Below are 16,844 nucleotides of genomic sequence, written 5' to 3'. Positions count from 1 at the left end.
CCACCTGCCATGTGTGTCAGGTCACATGCCACCAGGCAATTAGATTTAAGGATTACCTACTTATCACTGGCAGAGCAGAGCAAGCAGTTGTCAAAATTGGCCCCAGATCAAGTCTGCCGTGCAGAGAGGTCAAGGAGTGTGGTGGTCACCAAAGACAGACAAAACAATGAGACATTGCTGGAGTCCACAAAAAAATGTGTTTATTATATTACGCATGGTGACAAACTAAACACGGCGTTATACATGTAAAGGTTTTCTTGCAAGCACAGTCCAAGACAGGAGTGTTGACACAGGTTTTCCACTGTCGCTCCTTATCGGGTGTTTACCTGCAAAACAACAGAATGGATTAGGAGTATTACTTAGACCAGTTAATGGCATCAACCCCCATCTCTAATTCTGCATACTGGTTTGTTTTGTCTTCGCCATTGTCCACCTCATTACCCAACTCACTGTCTACCAGTCTTCGGGGCATTGGGATAAACCAATTAATAGCCATCATGATTAGCTAGTCAACACAATTGACAGTTCAAATTGGAATCTCTTATTTGATCGTTCACCCCTTATCCAGTCTGAAGGCTAAAAATGGGTAAATTTTCAATATTAATTTCTTTAAGCTATACGTTTGACTAACAGAGCTACCCAACATATTAATGTGCTTCATTCCTGAGGCCTATGCTACACTCACCACGTCGTCAATCTTGAGGATGCTGCGAACCGTTTCCGTGGCGAGGGTGAGGGCGCTGATGGAGACCAGCAGAGGCTGCACAACCAGCTCCTCCAGAATGTTAGAGATGCCACCCTGAGGGAGGGACGCAGGGGGAGAAAAGAGGAGTATTCAAAATATATATAAACAATTAAAGTATATAAAAACAAACTATAAATATATATATTAAACAAACATAATATAATAAACTATAAATATAGTTAAACCCCTAAATAATATAAAAATAAATTGTAAATATATCTTGAAAAAGTATATACACTTGGGTTTATTGTAATGACTATGTACATGTTCACAAGTCAATACAATGTAAAAATCATAAAAAAATGGGATATTTATGGGACACTGCCCCAAAATTGCAAAATTTCAGCCTACAATGTAACTTCCAGGTTATTCTATATTTATGGGTTTCCAAGGGGACCACCGCACCTTGCGGACGTTGATCCCGGCTGTTTTCTCCCCCTGGGCGTGTCTGTTGCGCAGCTCCGTCACCGTGGAGATGGGGTTGAGGCCGGCGTTCTCGGCCAGCGTGGACGGGATGACCTCCAGGGCGTCGGCGTAAGCGCGCACGCAGTAGGCCTCCATGCCACCCAGGGAGCGGGAGTACTCCGCCAGACGCAGCGCCATCTCAATCTCAGGGGCTCCGCCGCCTGCTATCAGGGCCCTGGGACAGATGGACACGAAGGAAGGAAAATGAAATATATATATTTCCCCCCCAAAATACACACAGAGTGCCAAAACAGAAAATACTAAAATTCTATAATAATAATAATAATATAATAATAATCTGCGGTGTCATCATGAACTTCCTATTATTGAGATATGTCTCTATATTGCTTCACTGTTGCACGGTAATATATAGCTTCCCTCTTCTCTACTCCATGGGAGAGCACAGTAATACATATCAAACCCGACAAGCACCGGAAGCACACTCTGATCGTCCTTCATCTTGGCAGGACAGAGAAAGAAGAAAAAAAAAAAAAAAAAAAAAGCCTCACCTCTTCTTCACTAAGCAGCGGATCACACACAGAGCGTCGTGGATCGATCGCTCGGCCTCCTCGATCACCAGCTTGTTGGACCCGCGCACCACGATGCTCACAGTCTTGCCTGGGTTTGCACAGCCAGTGATCTAGGGCAAGTACAACCAGATATATTGTTTAGATAAACCGATACAATAACTTAATAAAAGCAACCTCCTCCTAGTGTCTAGCAGTCAGGGAAAAGACAGGAGTACTGTATGGTAGCAATTCTCGGCATTGTAGCTGAAATATTATTCCTCATTTATTAAGTCGCTTTCGGTAAAAGTGTCCGCTAAATAAATAGATGTATAAATATATATGAATGTACAAAGTCACACGGACTACTAAGGGTAGATATTGTTGGGGAGTTTGGAGGCTGACCAGTGGTAGAGGGGTTCACAGGGCCAGTACTATGATCCCCTGTTGCTCTGTGGCCGTGGGATCGGTGTGGGCACAGCAGCAGCATCCGTAAGACACAGACGAGCTGCCGCACCAGACGCAGACGAACACCACACACACCACACACCCACGGCCACTTCAAACTATGAACACAAGGCAGTGCATAATGATGGCGCCAATACATTTTAGAGATTTAAAAAAAAACAAAAAAAAACTGACCACACTCTGGTGGCTAATAAGGCGACTGATGCAGAAACAGGAGAAATGTGTAGCCTCAGTCAGAAAATACATCACAGGTCAGTGAGGGATGCCTGAGCAAGGTGAAGGAACGAGGAGGAATTATTTGTGAGTTATACTAAGATTAAGGCAAAATGCCATCTCTGCTGCAGCGTGAAGTCATGTCAGGCTTCTGTGCAAACCAAAATGTTTTACACAACACCTAACGGAGAAATCTGACTATTCTAGAGCCATCTTTAAAATCATGCCCCCAGTGTGTAACACCTAAGCTGCCTGTCTACTCTAGCTGGTGGCTGCAGCAACTCGAGCTAGGTAGCACCGATTTGTTTTGTGCCGACAGTACTCGGTGACCTCGAGAAATGGAGGTCTGTGTGGAAAATTTAGGTCTATGAGTTTACCTTTAACATAATTTGAAATCAGAAGAGCAATTTTCAACCACAAGTGAACACGAGTTAAAAGACCTGGGAACTTAGTGCTCTTGTAATATCCACGTATGGACATATAGGTGACTATTTGCCAAAATGCCATGCTTTTCCTGGAAGGTTCTATCTGAACAGGCCTTTGTGACCGAACACATGTAAAGCAGAGGGTACTTCCTCACTACATGCCTTACTCAGAGCATCCCTTACCAACAGCTGTGAAAATTATTACAACTTTCCAGTGAATATACACATCACATCATCCATCTATGATTCATGATTTTCTTTCCCAAACACACTCATCCTTTTAAATCTTCTCACAGTGACAGCTGGTGCAAAGTGTGTGTGTGTGTGTGTGTGTGTGACAGAGAGAGTGTGTGTGCATGACTGTCTCGTTAGTGCCTATTTAAGGGCCAGGGAGTGAACTCGTTTACCTTCACCAGCTTGCCAGAGCCATCCAAATTGACCTCCTCCGCCAGCTCCGCCGTGCCCAGCATCTCAGGGGTGAACTGGTCGATGTGGGCAATGGGCTTGGTGCCAATGGTCTGGTGGGGGAGAGAGGGAAGCAAATGAGACGATAGTTTGTGTGTGTGTGTGTGTGTGTATGTGCATTTGAGAGAGAGAGTATATATAAAAGTGTGTGTGCGCATTTGAGAGAGAGACAGAGAGAAAAAAAGAGAGAGAAAGAAAGAGAGAAAGAAAGAAAGAAAGAAAAAGAGAGAGAAAAAAAAAGAGAGAAAGAGAGAGAGAGAAAAAAAAAAGAGAGAGAGAGAGTGTATAAGTATGTGTGCGCATAAGCGTGAAACAGTATTTATGTAACAGCTCATTAGTGCATGTGCATTTCTTTGATTAAACATAACATGCCACTGATACATGATTCTGTACTATATAAAGTAATGACAACATACTGAAATGAATAACTGCACAATGCATGTCAATCAATAAAATCAAATAGATTGTTGTTGGGGAGTTTGGAGGCTGACCAGTGGTAGAGGGGTTCACAGGGCCAGTACTATGATCCCCTGTTGCTCTGTGGCCGTGGGATCGGTGTGGGCACAGCAGCAGCATCCGTAAGACACAGACGAGCTGCCGCACCAGACGCAGACGAACACCACACACACCACACACCCACGGCCACTTTTCTAGCATTTCAACTATGGAATTGAGGAGGAACCTGAGGTGGCAACATACCTTGCAGATGAACTCGATCTCGTCTCTCTCGATATCCTTGATGACCATGATCTTCATCTTGTTGAGGAAGTGCAGGGCAAGATCACTCAGCGCATCCCTGACGACACAGAGGACAGTCCTCAACATAGTGTCACTTAGACTAGAACTGGTCATTGTCCCTTTGGTTAAAAGCTTCTGCTTAAGTTCATTGAAAAAGGTAAATAATACAAACATACAAACACAAGCAAGATCAGGGATGTAAGAGGGCTGCGAAACTGGTCAGTGGTGGGGGTCACTGGACCAGTACTATATCCCCTCTAGTCAATCTGTGGCCGTGGGATGAGTGTGGGACAGACAGATCACTATACGCACAACATAAGCCCACAGCCACACTTTACAACACATTAACTATAGATGTACTGACGCCACAAGGCCATCAAATTAAGATGAAGACTTCCCCCCCCCCCCCCCATACATTACACACTTGGATACATGACATGATGGTACTGATCTGACCACAATAACAACCCCACCATCATGGGGCCGTCTCTTTACCTGAGGATGGACTTCTGGATGAGCAGGACGGTGCAGCCGGCCTTCTTGATCTGTTTGACCAGGTTGAGGATGTAGGCGCGCTCCTCGCGAAGGACGCGGTCCATCTGTGCGTAGTCGGACACGACGATCTGGTTGTCCATCTGTGACCCAAGACAATATAAATGAAATCATGGCAATAATCACGTCCTTAAGTTATTAAAGTGCCTCTACCAAGAAATAAGAGGAGAAGCAGGATCAGGGATGTAAGAGGGCTGCGAAACTGGTCAGTGGTGGGGGTCACTGGACCAGTACTATATCCCCTCTAGTCAATCTGTGGCCGTGGGACGAGTGTGGGACAGACGGATCACTATACGCACACAACATAAGCCCACAGCCACACTTTACAACACATTAACTATAGATGTACTGACGCCACAAGGCCATCAAAGATCCGGCAAAGTTTTGAATTCCTGTGTAGTTTGAGTGGGTTCACAGCACCCAAACAGAAAGACATAACTGTCAACAACAATAGCAAAGGCAACTAGTCTTATAGTCTATAACACTAGTCTTACAGCTCCATCTGTGTTAGCAGGTACTCACATCTGTCTTGGGTGGGGACAGGCAGAACTGGATGAGGCCGATCTTGGCCTTCTCCACGCGGGACAGGCCGGAGTTCACTACCCTCTGGGTGAGCACCAGTCCGTCCACCAGCTCACAGTCATCGATGGTCCCTCTGGAAACCACAGGCACATTTACAAGTCAGAGAGCCTACAACATAAAATGGCCAAACTCCAATGGAATGATCTTAAGATGAATCGTCTTCAGTGTGTATAGAACCAATAATTCACATTCAGCATCCTTTCAATTCATTCTAAAAGGGCGGATGGAGGGATGGATACTATGTATGGGTGTAATGAGTTTGGAAAAATCCAGGTATTGATAAGGACAATTCTGTTTAGATGGCCATACATGAACTCGTCCATCTTTTACCCTGGTTGTGCAGTCACGCAACAATACTTCCTAAAAGAGCATGCGTATGAAACCGGTCAGTGCCCTAACACAGGGACAGTCACACCACCTTAAACTCCTCTCAGATCCCGCACAACCTCCCACGCTCGGTCTCGCTCACCCAAGCTTCTTGACGACGTTGATGTCGTGCAGGTCGACGTAGGTGGCGGTGGCGGGGTCGATGACGCGCATGACTGCGTTGACGCACATGGGCGCCAGCAGGCTGGAGTACTGTGACACCACCTTGGAGCAGAGCGAGGTGGTGGCGCTGTTGAGCAGCGTCTCGCGGTCGCTCAGCTGTACCGGCGTGCTGATGCTGGTCAGCACCTCCACGCCCTTGTCCACCGCCTTCTGGAAGGACTCTGAGATGGTGGTGGGGTGGATACCTGAGAGAGATAGAAAAAGAAAAAAAAAGGAGGGAAAGAGAGAAAGAGGAGTGACAGAGAGAGAAGGACCAGAAGTAAGAATTAGAAAATGCATCAATGCATTAGAATATTACACAATTAAGAAAATAGCATTTCTAACTAAATGCTTCGTTATGTTACTTCACTACCCAATTTCTGTCACTTTGGTTACAAGCTTCTGCTTCAGTTTGTTGAAAAAGGTAAATAATACAAATCCACACAACACAAACAAGATCAGGGATGTAAGAGGGCTGCGAAACTGGTTAGTGGTGGGGGTCACTGGACCAGTACTATATCCCCTCTACTCAATCTGTGGCCGTTGGACGAGTGTGGGACAGACAGATCACTATACGCACAACATAAGCCCACAGCCACACTTTACAACACATTGACTATAGATGTACTGACCCCACTGACAGTCCATCAAATTAAGCTGAAAAAAATCTCAGTGAGTTTACACATCACAAGAGTATGTCAGCTGGTCACGAAAAGCACCAAATGTTATTAGGGTTATCAGATACCTCTCTGTAACAATTTGGCACAGGCCTCCAGAAGTGCTCCGGCAATGACCACCACAGACGTGGTGCCATCCCCAGCCTCAATGTCCTGGGCTTTGGAGAGCTCGACCAACTGGAAATGAAAGAACAAACTGTTACACAATCCCCCTGACAAATGAATGTCAATACATCTCGTGGTATAAGTAGTGACAACACAAAACTCTTTACCATTTTTGCTGCTGGGTGGATCACTTGCATCTGTTTCAAAATGGTAGCGCCATCATTGGTAATTGTAACATCTCCTTTGCCATCCTGGATCTAGAGATCAGAAAAGAACAATCATTTAGTTAATACTGATTGAATAATTAATTAATGGCATCATATGAAAAGTGAATTGACGGATGGGTAATATTTACCATTTTGTCCATGCCTTTAGGCCCCAAACTCGTTCTGATGGCATCAGCGACAGCTGTCAAACAAAGATGTTGGTACTGTTACAACGCCACACCCATATATGGCCATCATGAGCCCCACAGCCGCATTCAGTGGCAGTAGTTAACCGATCCTTCTACTTCACAGGACCCATGAGGTAAAATGATCCAACATCTTGCCATACACGACATTACTTCAATTGCACACCAATAACTGCGTAAATGCAGTTTTCCCAGTTGCTAACGTTCTAGTGCTAGCAGCTAAGCCCAATTTTCATGTGGGCATGATGCAGCAACCCTGACAGTTTAGCGTCGTCTACATGATTTCCTGCTTTGAAAGCAGGCAACAACAAAAAACACGGTGAAACCGAGTAAGGGACTACATATTGCCAAGATCACGTTCATCTTCCAAGCAATAAGACGTTCATAACAATTCAATTTGTAGGTGTTATTCGGGATTATCAATTGAGCTAATCTGCTATGTAGCTAGTTAGCGGTTCAACAGAGCATCCCTCCATTCAAACACGCCTCCGTTTCAAAGGATGCTGCATTCTGCAGTGACCAAGTTCAGCATGTATAACACAAAATAAAAAGTACGCTTCTTCAGGAACACTACAGCGGACAAGGACCATTAACTTACCTTTTGCTGCATTAATATTACTGAACCGAATCTGTGTCGGCTTGTCACGGTCCACATATGCACCTCCTTTGTTTCGGCCTCTTACTTGAGCCTTTGGTGCCGCCATTATTTCGGGCATCTTCAGTTATATTTGGGTAATTATGTTCCTGGAAGATGGCTTTATGGAATAATCCCACCCTAAATGCACTAAAGATTGATATAGTGCAGGATGGGTTAAGATTCGGCCGAGTCCCCTGATCCCACCAGAACCTTCCAGATCAACCGGTTGCGACAGAGGCAGAGAAAGGACCCTAAATGGTAATGGAGCGCGCATGAAAATGACGTTTTAGTAGTACAAAAACATGCCATTCAGAAATCATGTACTTCAGGCATTGTCAATAAACCAAAGAAAACATCGATCAAATTCCCGTAGTTTATTTTGGTTTTGTCCTTAACATTAAGGTTATTTCTGTCACTCCTATATTTTCCAAATATTGTTAATTTTGTGTACATGTCGTCATATATCCTATTTCGACCTCAGTCCTTTTTTTTTGGATTAGGTACTCGGTTCATTATGTCTGTACGTGTCAAATGAACTGCAGCACACACGCATGATGCTGGTTGTGTCCATGCACTTTCAAATTCAAATCCTGTAACTTGAATTTAGTAGTATTTTGGAATTTGCAGAATATTTTACAAGGTAAGTCTTGAAACAAACCACTTACCTCGAACACCCATAATGATCGGGAACTGCCAAATCTAGTCAGAAATCAACTTCGTAACGTAGAGGAGGAAGAGGCATAAGGCTGCTCCTAAATGTCAAAATAATTTTAAGTTACTTTCAAGCAGACTTCAATTAAATAATTAATAGCTACATTTGACCAACATGCTGTACACTATCAAGAGTTAATTGTGGATTTATCACGCTACATATTTCACAAGGTTAGTTACAGCACACGGTGTGGTTGGGTATAGCTGCTTCTACTTTTCGCAGTCAAACTCTTCTCTTAATTGCATGAAGCGTAGACCATAAGTGTTCCCGTTGTGTCGTTTTCTTTTCTGCCAGGCATTCAATTCCTCTTGATTATGTTTTTTTATCATGTTGTCCCTGAAGGAAGTGGTCATGTTGTCCCTGAAGGAAAAGGACAGGCCCATCATTCAGAAGTTGTTGGAGGCTGGTTGTTGTAGCCGCTGTATCCTCAGATTCTGCTGTATTGGGACTCAGTCTGCTTATCGACTCTCCGATGAGGTTTGTAACATGTGCTATTTGCCAGAGTTGTGTTATATATAGATTAGTACTAATTAATGAACTTTAAGATCATAACAGGACCAAGGATGTGTTGTTGGTTGAAAAGTCCTGGCAGTAATATGGCAGAAATAGTCACATTCTACCAAGTTATCTTGCTCCAGTTCCTCTCTTATACACTGGCATAGAACATTCACTTTTTAATGAATTGATGCAATGTAATGTAAACAGCTACGTCATGTCATGCTGTCATTCAATCTATTCCTCTATCTGTCCAGAACCTGTGGAAGGAGCTGCATGCTTTCGCTGGCTCCTCAGACATTGCACCACAACAAGACAATGTTGCCGACCAGATGCCATCAGATGACCCTCCCTCCAAAAGAATAAAGTTGGACTCCGATGGCAAGGCAGATGGTGGTGAGAGCAAGGAGGTTTCCACGGAAACAACGGACCCCACAGAAGATAGCACAGAGTCCTCTGTGTGTGTCGTGTGTCTTGGGGTGCTACAGGACTTTTGCAGCCCCAGCTTCACCAAAAAGGTGCTTAGCTTCAGTGTCCACTGCAGTAAATTAAGTTTGTGTACTTGTATTAATTTGTTATTTCTTGTTGTTTGACTGTTAGCTTTATCTTTAGAAACCCCTATGATGTTGAATGAAAAGATCTTTCTCGTGTAAATGGAAAAAAAAAACTAGACTAGAAATGTAAATGAGAAGATCTTTCTCGTGTTCAGATACTTGTTTGTGTCCTCCCTTTTACTAAACGTGTGTGTGTGTGTGTGTGTGTGTGTGTGTGTGTGTGTGTGTGTGTGTGTGTGTGTGTGTGTGTGTGTTCAGATAGCAGAGGATGTGAAATCTGAAGAGTATCAGTTTGACAGCCTGGTGCTAGCATTGTCACTCCCAGCCCAGCTGTCCGTCAGAGAGGTGAGGTCATCCAATTCCACTAAACCGCTTTGGACCACAAACATATCCAACCAACAAACAAACAAACATCTGCAAACATTTTACAGCATTGCCATCAGAAATAACTTGTTCTTTTCTTTTTCCCATTACTTTCTCTTGGTGTCTCTTCCTGGACTGCCATGTGTTTTTCTCATCACCAGCACTCCTGCTGGCTTCACATTAAAAAAGAAGTCAGGTAGTGTATGCCTACCCTTCTACTATGTGTTGTGTACCATCGCATGCCATGTATATGTGCTTACCATCATACGATTTCCACTTTTGTATGTAGTATTATGATTTGGCATTGCAGTCATACAGCACCCTTATTTCTGGAACATGTGTATCATATTTCATGGAGAGCTGTGCTTTGTTGACCAGAGAAAAGAGCATGTGTCTGGACAAAGAGGATGTTATCCAAGTGAAGGAGGCCTTCAAATGGACTGTCCAGGGTTTGCTGTCACAAGAACTAAGGGTTTCCCTGGTGACCAAGGTTAGTTCAATAGACAGCAGTAAGAAGCACAGCATCAGTTTAACCGTGTGTGTGTGTGTGTGTGTGTTTTGTATTTGTGTTAATTTACTTTATTACTAGATGCTGTTATGGTCTGAGTTCAACATAATATGTATCTCTTTTTCCTGATGCTGTAGAGTCCGTTTGAGGTGGGAGTTGGATTCATCCACCCTGATACAGATGGAGACTGCCATTTCCTGTAAGTGGTGATGGTGTAATTAAAACCTACAAATTCATACATCAGGTTGTTTTGTGTAGTGGCTATGCTTAACTTTCCAATGTCCAATAATGAGTTGAATATTTCATGCATTGCTTATCACGAATTGTTGAAACGCAAAGTAGGTGTACCACATAGCGATATATATGCTATGACAACTGTATGTTCTGCATGTACTGTGAGGAAAAATGAATCATGCTTCTCAATTGGTCTCTGTCCCCTACTCCTGCAACTCCTTGCAAATCACTAGTTCTACATGCTCTCCTCTCGATTGCTCACTGCACTGGCGCTAGCTGCATTCATAACGCATTCATAATGACTGTACATATAAATTACACAGCATGTATTCATGCCTTTTCTAACAAATGCAGGGCAGAAGCTTGCTCTGACTGTTTCAAGCCAACTAAAAACAAAGAGGTAAGATTTTGTATTAGGTTTTCAAATGTTATTCAAATTTTGAAAATATGATACCAGACTAAAAGTTCTCTGTCCAGATGTCAGATTAGTTGCTTGTTAGCTGATTCAGGCAGGTTGTTTGACACATGACTCCCTTTTTTGTGCTGCAGTCTGTCTTTACAAGAATGGCAGTTGTGAAGGCTTTGGAAAAGATCACTGATAAACAATTCCTCAAGTAAGTGATCTGAGGCTATTACAGGTTCTTGATACAGTTCAAATTCAAGAGAAATGTTTCAGAAAAGAAAATAATCTCTCCCATATCTTCTGTAATTTCTGAAACCACTCTGGTTTCTTCTGACAGAGAGTACCCTTGCCCTCCGAGAAGAACAAAGACAGCATGCGTCGCTCAAGAAACATCATGCCTACACGTGTCTGCTTTTGTGGCAGGTGAGTTTCTGCTTTTGTTATCAATTCTGTTTTCTTAATTGTCAGATGTATTCATCAAACCTTCAGAGAGGGTTTAGCCAGTTACTATTTAAAAATCTTTAGTGGCAACATCCATGCGCCTGAATTTCTGCAGCTACCTGGCCTGCTTGCTATGTATTCACCCTACCGTTGGTGTGATAGCTGTCATTCCAGTCATCATCTGTTGTTCACCACCAAAAAGAATAATTTTGTTACATTGTTCAAAATAATTACTATTTCGTATTCACACAAAAAATAACAGCAACAGCCTCCAGTGTCCCGTGATATTGTGTGATGTGTGATGACCAAAATGGCAAATTCGTCCAATTTGACAACCCAGGATTTGTCTGAATCAGAATAAAAGAAATTGATCTTAGCATTAGGCATCAAGAACCTCCACAGCCTGATGCATAACTCTTTTTCTTGTCTGCTAAGATGCCTTCAAACTGTCCCCTCATAATGGTTGTCTTTTAATGTCAATGTGTCCTTTTCCTGTTGTCAGGGCGATACAACAAGTTCTCTCGGGAGCTGCCGCAGACGCCGTGGGTGATTGACGGCGAGAGGAGGATGGAGTCGTCGGTGGAGGAGCTCATCGCTGCGCCGCTGCTGAACGCCTTCAACTCTGAGAGTGAGAGATCAGAAATGACCTGAAACAAAAACAAAATGGGGGTGGACAGTACTGTCCCAGACAGATCTGGACAGTACTGTCACAGACAGATCACATCCAGTAGGGCAGTGTTTTTCAACCACTGTGCCGGGGCACACTAGTGTGCCGTGAGACATCATCAGGTGTGCCGCAGAAAATTACCCAAATGTCACTCACTGGTCCAGAAAAGCAACTGTTGCATCAAAGAATTTATAACCACATGCTCTCATTGATTGTATGATTGCACTATTTGTGGTATGCAGGCATTGTACAACGGGGGCCCCATATCCAGTATTCACAGAATCATCACATATCCAGTTCATAACAACAATTAAATTAGATATAGTCACCTACAAATGAAACAGAGGGCGCTTGTTTTATTGAGCAGGTCTTGCATAGAAGCCATAATAAGGCCATATCTGTGTATTATTTGAAATTTTAGGCTATGGTATGTTTATTTTTTCTTCACGCAGGATGTTAGTGTGCCGTGGGACATTTTAAGTGTCAAAAGTGTGCCGTGGCACAAAAAAGGTTGAAAAACGCTGCAGTACGGTTTAGTGTTACATTGGAACACTGACAAGTGTAACATTTTATGGGGCTTCTCTAATCTGAATCAGTCCAGGACAGTAAAAAGTCCAATAGTTTTTAGTGTCTAAAGTGTAACATGGCATGTGTGGAAGATTCAGGATTCATAGGAGTTGTGATGGAGATCTCTGGTTTATGTCTCACTAATAGGTACCACTGTGTGATGTGTCCTGCATGTACTGTCTAGATGGATGTCATATGACCTTATGATTCTCTCACTGTGTGTGTGTGTGTGTGTGTGTGTGTGTGTGTGTGTGTGTGTGTGTGTGTGTGTGTGTGTGTGTGTGTGTGTGTGTGTGTGTGTGTGTGTGTGTGTGTGTGTGTGTGTGTGTGTGTGTGTGTGTGTGTGTGGTGGTTTAGGTTTTAACTTCTCCTCATCAGGAAGAGAGGATGTGGATGTCCGGACCCTGGGCAATGGTAGGACTCACACGCTTGTCAAGCCACAAAGTCCAGCCTATTTTGTAAAGTCAGAAAGAGAAAATATTATCTCTCTTGTCTGAGTACTCTAGTCTAGGCAAAAAAAAAAAAAACATTCCAAGCCCACTCAAAAAATCGTTAAGCAGATAACGTTCTCTGTAGAGCTGTTTTCAGGACTATTTGGAAATTTCAGGTGTAAAGACTCCTTTTTGACAAACACAGATTTGCACCTACATAAGGACATTTATGCCTTTGGTGGATTGAAATCCATCGAAATCAACTGACGTTCTGCCTTCTGTATTCTCACACATTCACAGTTCACACTCCTACCCCTGCTGTGTAACTTTGTTCTCCTCTGTGCGGCTGGTTCTCTTAGGGCGGCCATTTGCTATGGAGCTGCTGAACCCACACAGATCAAAATTCAACAAAATGGAGATACGCAAGCTACAAGAGGTAGGCAGCACAACGCGTGTTTTACACAACACACACAGCATCTGTTTGGGTGTTGATGTTTGTTTTGCTTTGTTTATTTGTTTATTTATTTGTTTGTTTTGCTTGCCAGGAGATAAACCAGTCTTCAGATAAAATCCGCGTCCGAGACCTGCAGATTGTCACCAGGTAAAGAAGACATATGACATTTTGAACAGACCTTTCATAAGAAACTTAGACAGCATCTTTTACATTTTTGTGTATAATAATTGTGTAAAATTGTGTGTGTGTGTGTGTGTGTGTGTGTCAATAGAGAAGCAATGAGTCGCATGAAGGAGGGAGAGGAGGAGAAGACAAAGTCCTACAGCGCCCTCATCTGGAGCCAGAAGGCCATAACCGAAGATGATCTAAAGTTCATCGCCAACATCACGGTAACTACTGTTAACTCTGCATGTGTAAAACTTGAAAATTCTATTAACTTTTTCCACACGGGGATTACAAGACTTTGACAATTACATTGTTTAAAAAAAAAAAAAAAGTATGAAAATACTCCAATTCCAGATTCCAATGTTTTGCTATCATCTTTGTCTAGTCTAAGATTGGCAGCTACAGCATTTTTGATTCATATAATGTTGGTTCTGATTATGTAAGTGTGTGTGTGTGTGTGTGTGTGTGTGTGTGTGTGGTCAGAGTTTGGAGATTGCCCAGAAGACGCCTCTGCGGGTGCTGCACCGGCGTCCTCTGGCGGTGCGTCTGCGTGTGATCCACAGCATGAGCGCCAGCTTCCTGAACCCACACCACTTCACCCTGCAGCTCAGGACGCAGGCGGGCACGTATCCTTACTGGACACACATCTGCACACACCTGCACACCTACACCTAGATACCTAGCTCAGGACGCAGGCCGGCACGTATCCTTACTGGACACACATCTGCACACCTACACCACCTAGATACCTAGATCTATTCCTCGGTCCCACCACCCTTCATGCACGGCATGCAGACACATCAACATACATCCACTAGCTAGACACCCCACACCACACACACACACGCACACACACAGTAGCACAACATAATTTATGCTCATTTGATGCACATTCCAGAGAGCTCTCAGAAAGACTGAATGATCCCAATTGTAAACTAGAGACTTTCAAGTAAGTGCTGGGTGTTTACTTAGATGACACGCTAGTCTTCATCCATTTTTCTGCTGTAGTTGACACTTGTGGAGACTGGCTATTATCCCTAAAAGGTGTGCTGTCACACTGGTGTGATAGGAATGTTGGAAAATGAACGTTCTAAAGAATATCTGGGTTCATTGAATTCAACATAGAATTTTAGAACCTCCAATTGTTGCGGAACGGAATCTTATGTTAGAATGTTAAAAAACCCACACCTTGTGTGCAGGTAAGTGCAGCGCAGGCCTGGTATCATTCGTTCATCTCTGAATCTGCAAAGTCTCTCGTGGTCTTGATCTGGCCCTTAACAGCCGCTGGTCAGCTACATAAAGGAGTTTGTGCATGGAGACTTTGGCCGCACCAAGCCCAACCTTGGAGAGCTCATGAAAACAGAGGTGGACATTCTGGAGCTGGACGTGGAGGTACGGTCCAGGGGTTTGCAGCTCTGAGACTTTATAGAACAAACGACTTCCTGTTCCTGTAGTTTTGCTAAAATTGTGAGCAGTACCTTTAACTAGTTGAGTGCAAAGAACAGTACAATTATGAGTTGGATTCTCTGGGATCAGACAGACCTTTGCGTTTGCCTGTATGAACTGCATTGCTTTTCCTTGAGATATAATATCCAATCCAGTCTATAAATATTGTGATTTAGAATAGATCATGACGATGATGCTTGTTTGTGTTTGTATGTCCTTAGTCAGTCGACGTGGACTGGCCCCCTGCAGTTCCGGAATAACCTCTCGGAATTCTCACCCTGACCTGACCATGCATCGAGGAATTCTGCACACCATAGAGCTCTTCCAGGCATTCACAACAGAGGTGCCAGAACTGGGTAACTTTATTGTCAAATGCATGGATGGGAGAGAACATAAAGGATGTTTTGGACGGATCCATATTGTATGGCAAGCCAAGCCACCGCACCCAGTTCTGGAAGTGGATCCATATTGTATGGCAAGCCAAGCCACCCTCTGGCAGTGGATCCATTAGTGAAAGACGTTCAGTCAGAGACACCAAGCTAAACAAGGGCAGTTAAGTGTCGCCAGTCTAATGTTTTTGGTTTATTTGCCCGCCAAGTGAAATGTGTGGAAGTGAAAGTGTTTTGTATAGTCCCCTATGTCAGTTAGAAACATCTTCTTTTCTGTGTGTATGTGGATGATCTGTTTTGTTGTCTGACTGAGTGCATCTCGAAGGTAAAAAACCTATTGAATTCTTTCAAGGATGACTACTATGTTGGATCCGATTAAAAGAGGTTATTTTCCACCAAGCACCATGTCTGTCGTTATGGGTATATGTACAGTCATGGATGTATTACCCCACACAAACACACATCTCTTCTCCAATTCTTTATTATCATCTCCAATTCTTACTATCATTCTTGCTTTGAAATTACTTGACCTTTAACCTACTGGGCACCCTGGCTGATTTAATACAAAATATTAATATCACCTTTCACCACTCCAACTTAATTCTCTTCCATCATACCAGAGTTGGAATTATATATTTTCCTTATATTCTTGTTTTGTTCATAGCTTCCTAATCCTATTTGTTCCATCGTGAAAGATTCAAAGAACTATTATTAACTCACAAGGTTAATCATGGGTAAAGCATACACAAAAGGCACAGATAAACTTTTGAGCATTTTATTATAACTTAAAATAAATACTACCAAATGGCAATGCAAGACCACTACTGGATTCTTGCCCTAGTGTTTTGGTAAGAAAAATCAAAACAGGCGAAACGGGCAAATGGAAAAAAACAAGAACATAAACTAACCAAAAAAAAAAAAGAAAGATATTTCTGAAATACATTGGTCACAGCCTCCGTCCATGGAAAGACAAATGCTTCAGGAAGGAGGATAACACTGTTGAGAACAGCATGAGCAAAACAAACAAAAATAAACAAAATAAAACTATTACAACAGTACAAAATTACAAAGAGCAGTAAAGGAAAATAAACAGAAGACAGCCTGATGTAGCTAAGGTTGTCTTAAGAGACATTTGTTGATGTCTTGCAGAGAGAGAGAGAAAAAAAAAGAACACATGATACAGTAGTGCTGTGGCCCAAAACTGAAAGTATGGACGGATCTGTTGTACCAGGTTATCTGTGGGAAGAAGGGGCTTGCATGGGAGTGAGGTGGGAGGTGGGGGTGGCATAACTGTAACCTTGGCAACCATTTCCATGGTAAAACCACAAAACAACACCGACATTTAAAAAAAAAAAAAAAAAAAAAAAAGAGCGCAAGGATGAGGAGGCTCCTGTATTAATGTTCTGGGTTTCCTTCATTCTGGTCCCCTCCCTCACCCAAACTCTGAAGTAGAAGTTCTGTGTATTTGTTCTGTTCTGTCCTTAGAACCCCCTCCCG

The 16,844-nt window shown here is 43.1% G+C and overlaps 2 protein-coding genes and 4 non-coding genes across 6 annotated transcripts; 1 reads left to right on the top strand and 5 right to left on the bottom strand.

Moving 5' to 3' along the window:
* Positions 1 to 178: 178 nt before the first annotated feature.
* cct4 (chaperonin containing TCP1, subunit 4 (delta)) lies at positions 179 to 7,760 on the bottom strand. The gene is made up of 13 exons (XM_076289578.1): positions 7,480 to 7,760; positions 6,825 to 6,877; positions 6,637 to 6,726; positions 6,433 to 6,541; positions 5,629 to 5,893; positions 5,100 to 5,232; positions 4,521 to 4,660; positions 3,987 to 4,083; positions 3,230 to 3,340; positions 1,720 to 1,850; positions 1,151 to 1,385; positions 686 to 799; positions 179 to 326 (listed from the first exon to the last, which is right to left on the bottom strand). The coding sequence occupies exons 1-13, from the start codon at positions 7,595 to 7,597 to the stop codon at positions 312 to 314; spliced, it is 1,611 nt and encodes a 536-aa protein (XP_076145693.1). The 5' UTR covers positions 7,598 to 7,760; the 3' UTR covers positions 179 to 311.
* Positions 2,096 to 2,267, bottom strand: LOC143137866 (small nucleolar RNA SNORA23). Its single transcript, XR_012990127.1, has one exon. It is a non-coding gene; the product is annotated as a small nucleolar RNA SNORA23 (small nucleolar RNA).
* LOC143137874 (small nucleolar RNA SNORA23) lies at positions 3,753 to 3,924 on the bottom strand. Its single transcript, XR_012990129.1, has one exon. It is a non-coding gene; the product is annotated as a small nucleolar RNA SNORA23 (small nucleolar RNA).
* LOC143137880 (small nucleolar RNA SNORA23) lies at positions 4,220 to 4,376 on the bottom strand. The gene has a single exon (XR_012990132.1). It is a non-coding gene; the product is annotated as a small nucleolar RNA SNORA23 (small nucleolar RNA).
* LOC143137877 (small nucleolar RNA SNORA23) lies at positions 4,759 to 4,884 on the bottom strand. Its single transcript, XR_012990130.1, has one exon. It is a non-coding gene; the product is annotated as a small nucleolar RNA SNORA23 (small nucleolar RNA).
* A 303-nt stretch (positions 7,761 to 8,063) lies between the features above and the next one.
* Positions 8,064 to 15,746, top strand: pus10 (pseudouridine synthase 10). Its single transcript, XM_076289550.1, has 18 exons — positions 8,064 to 8,158; positions 8,573 to 8,707; positions 8,983 to 9,243; positions 9,538 to 9,624; positions 9,804 to 9,838; positions 10,021 to 10,132; positions 10,288 to 10,349; positions 10,739 to 10,784; positions 10,934 to 10,998; positions 11,125 to 11,210; positions 11,731 to 11,856; positions 12,820 to 12,876; positions 13,253 to 13,329; positions 13,439 to 13,494; positions 13,619 to 13,736; positions 13,996 to 14,138; positions 14,805 to 14,904; positions 15,180 to 15,746. The coding sequence occupies exons 2-18, from the start codon at positions 8,582 to 8,584 to the stop codon at positions 15,216 to 15,218; spliced, it is 1,596 nt and encodes a 531-aa protein (XP_076145665.1). The 5' UTR covers positions 8,064 to 8,158; positions 8,573 to 8,581; the 3' UTR covers positions 15,219 to 15,746.
* The last annotated feature ends 1,098 nt before the right edge of the window (positions 15,747 to 16,844 follow it).

The sequence above is a fragment of the Alosa pseudoharengus genome, unplaced genomic scaffold (genome assembly GCF_046254945.1).
Source record: "Alosa pseudoharengus isolate Yale_2024_CS ecotype anadromous, Long Island Sound unplaced genomic scaffold, YU_APseudo_1.1 YU_APseudo_1.1_scf_1, whole genome shotgun sequence".
NCBI lineage: Eukaryota > Metazoa > Chordata > Actinopteri > Clupeiformes > Clupeidae > Alosa > Alosa pseudoharengus.
The sequence above is the reverse complement of the archived record's forward strand: the minus strand, read 5'-3'. Positions and strand labels throughout refer to the sequence as shown.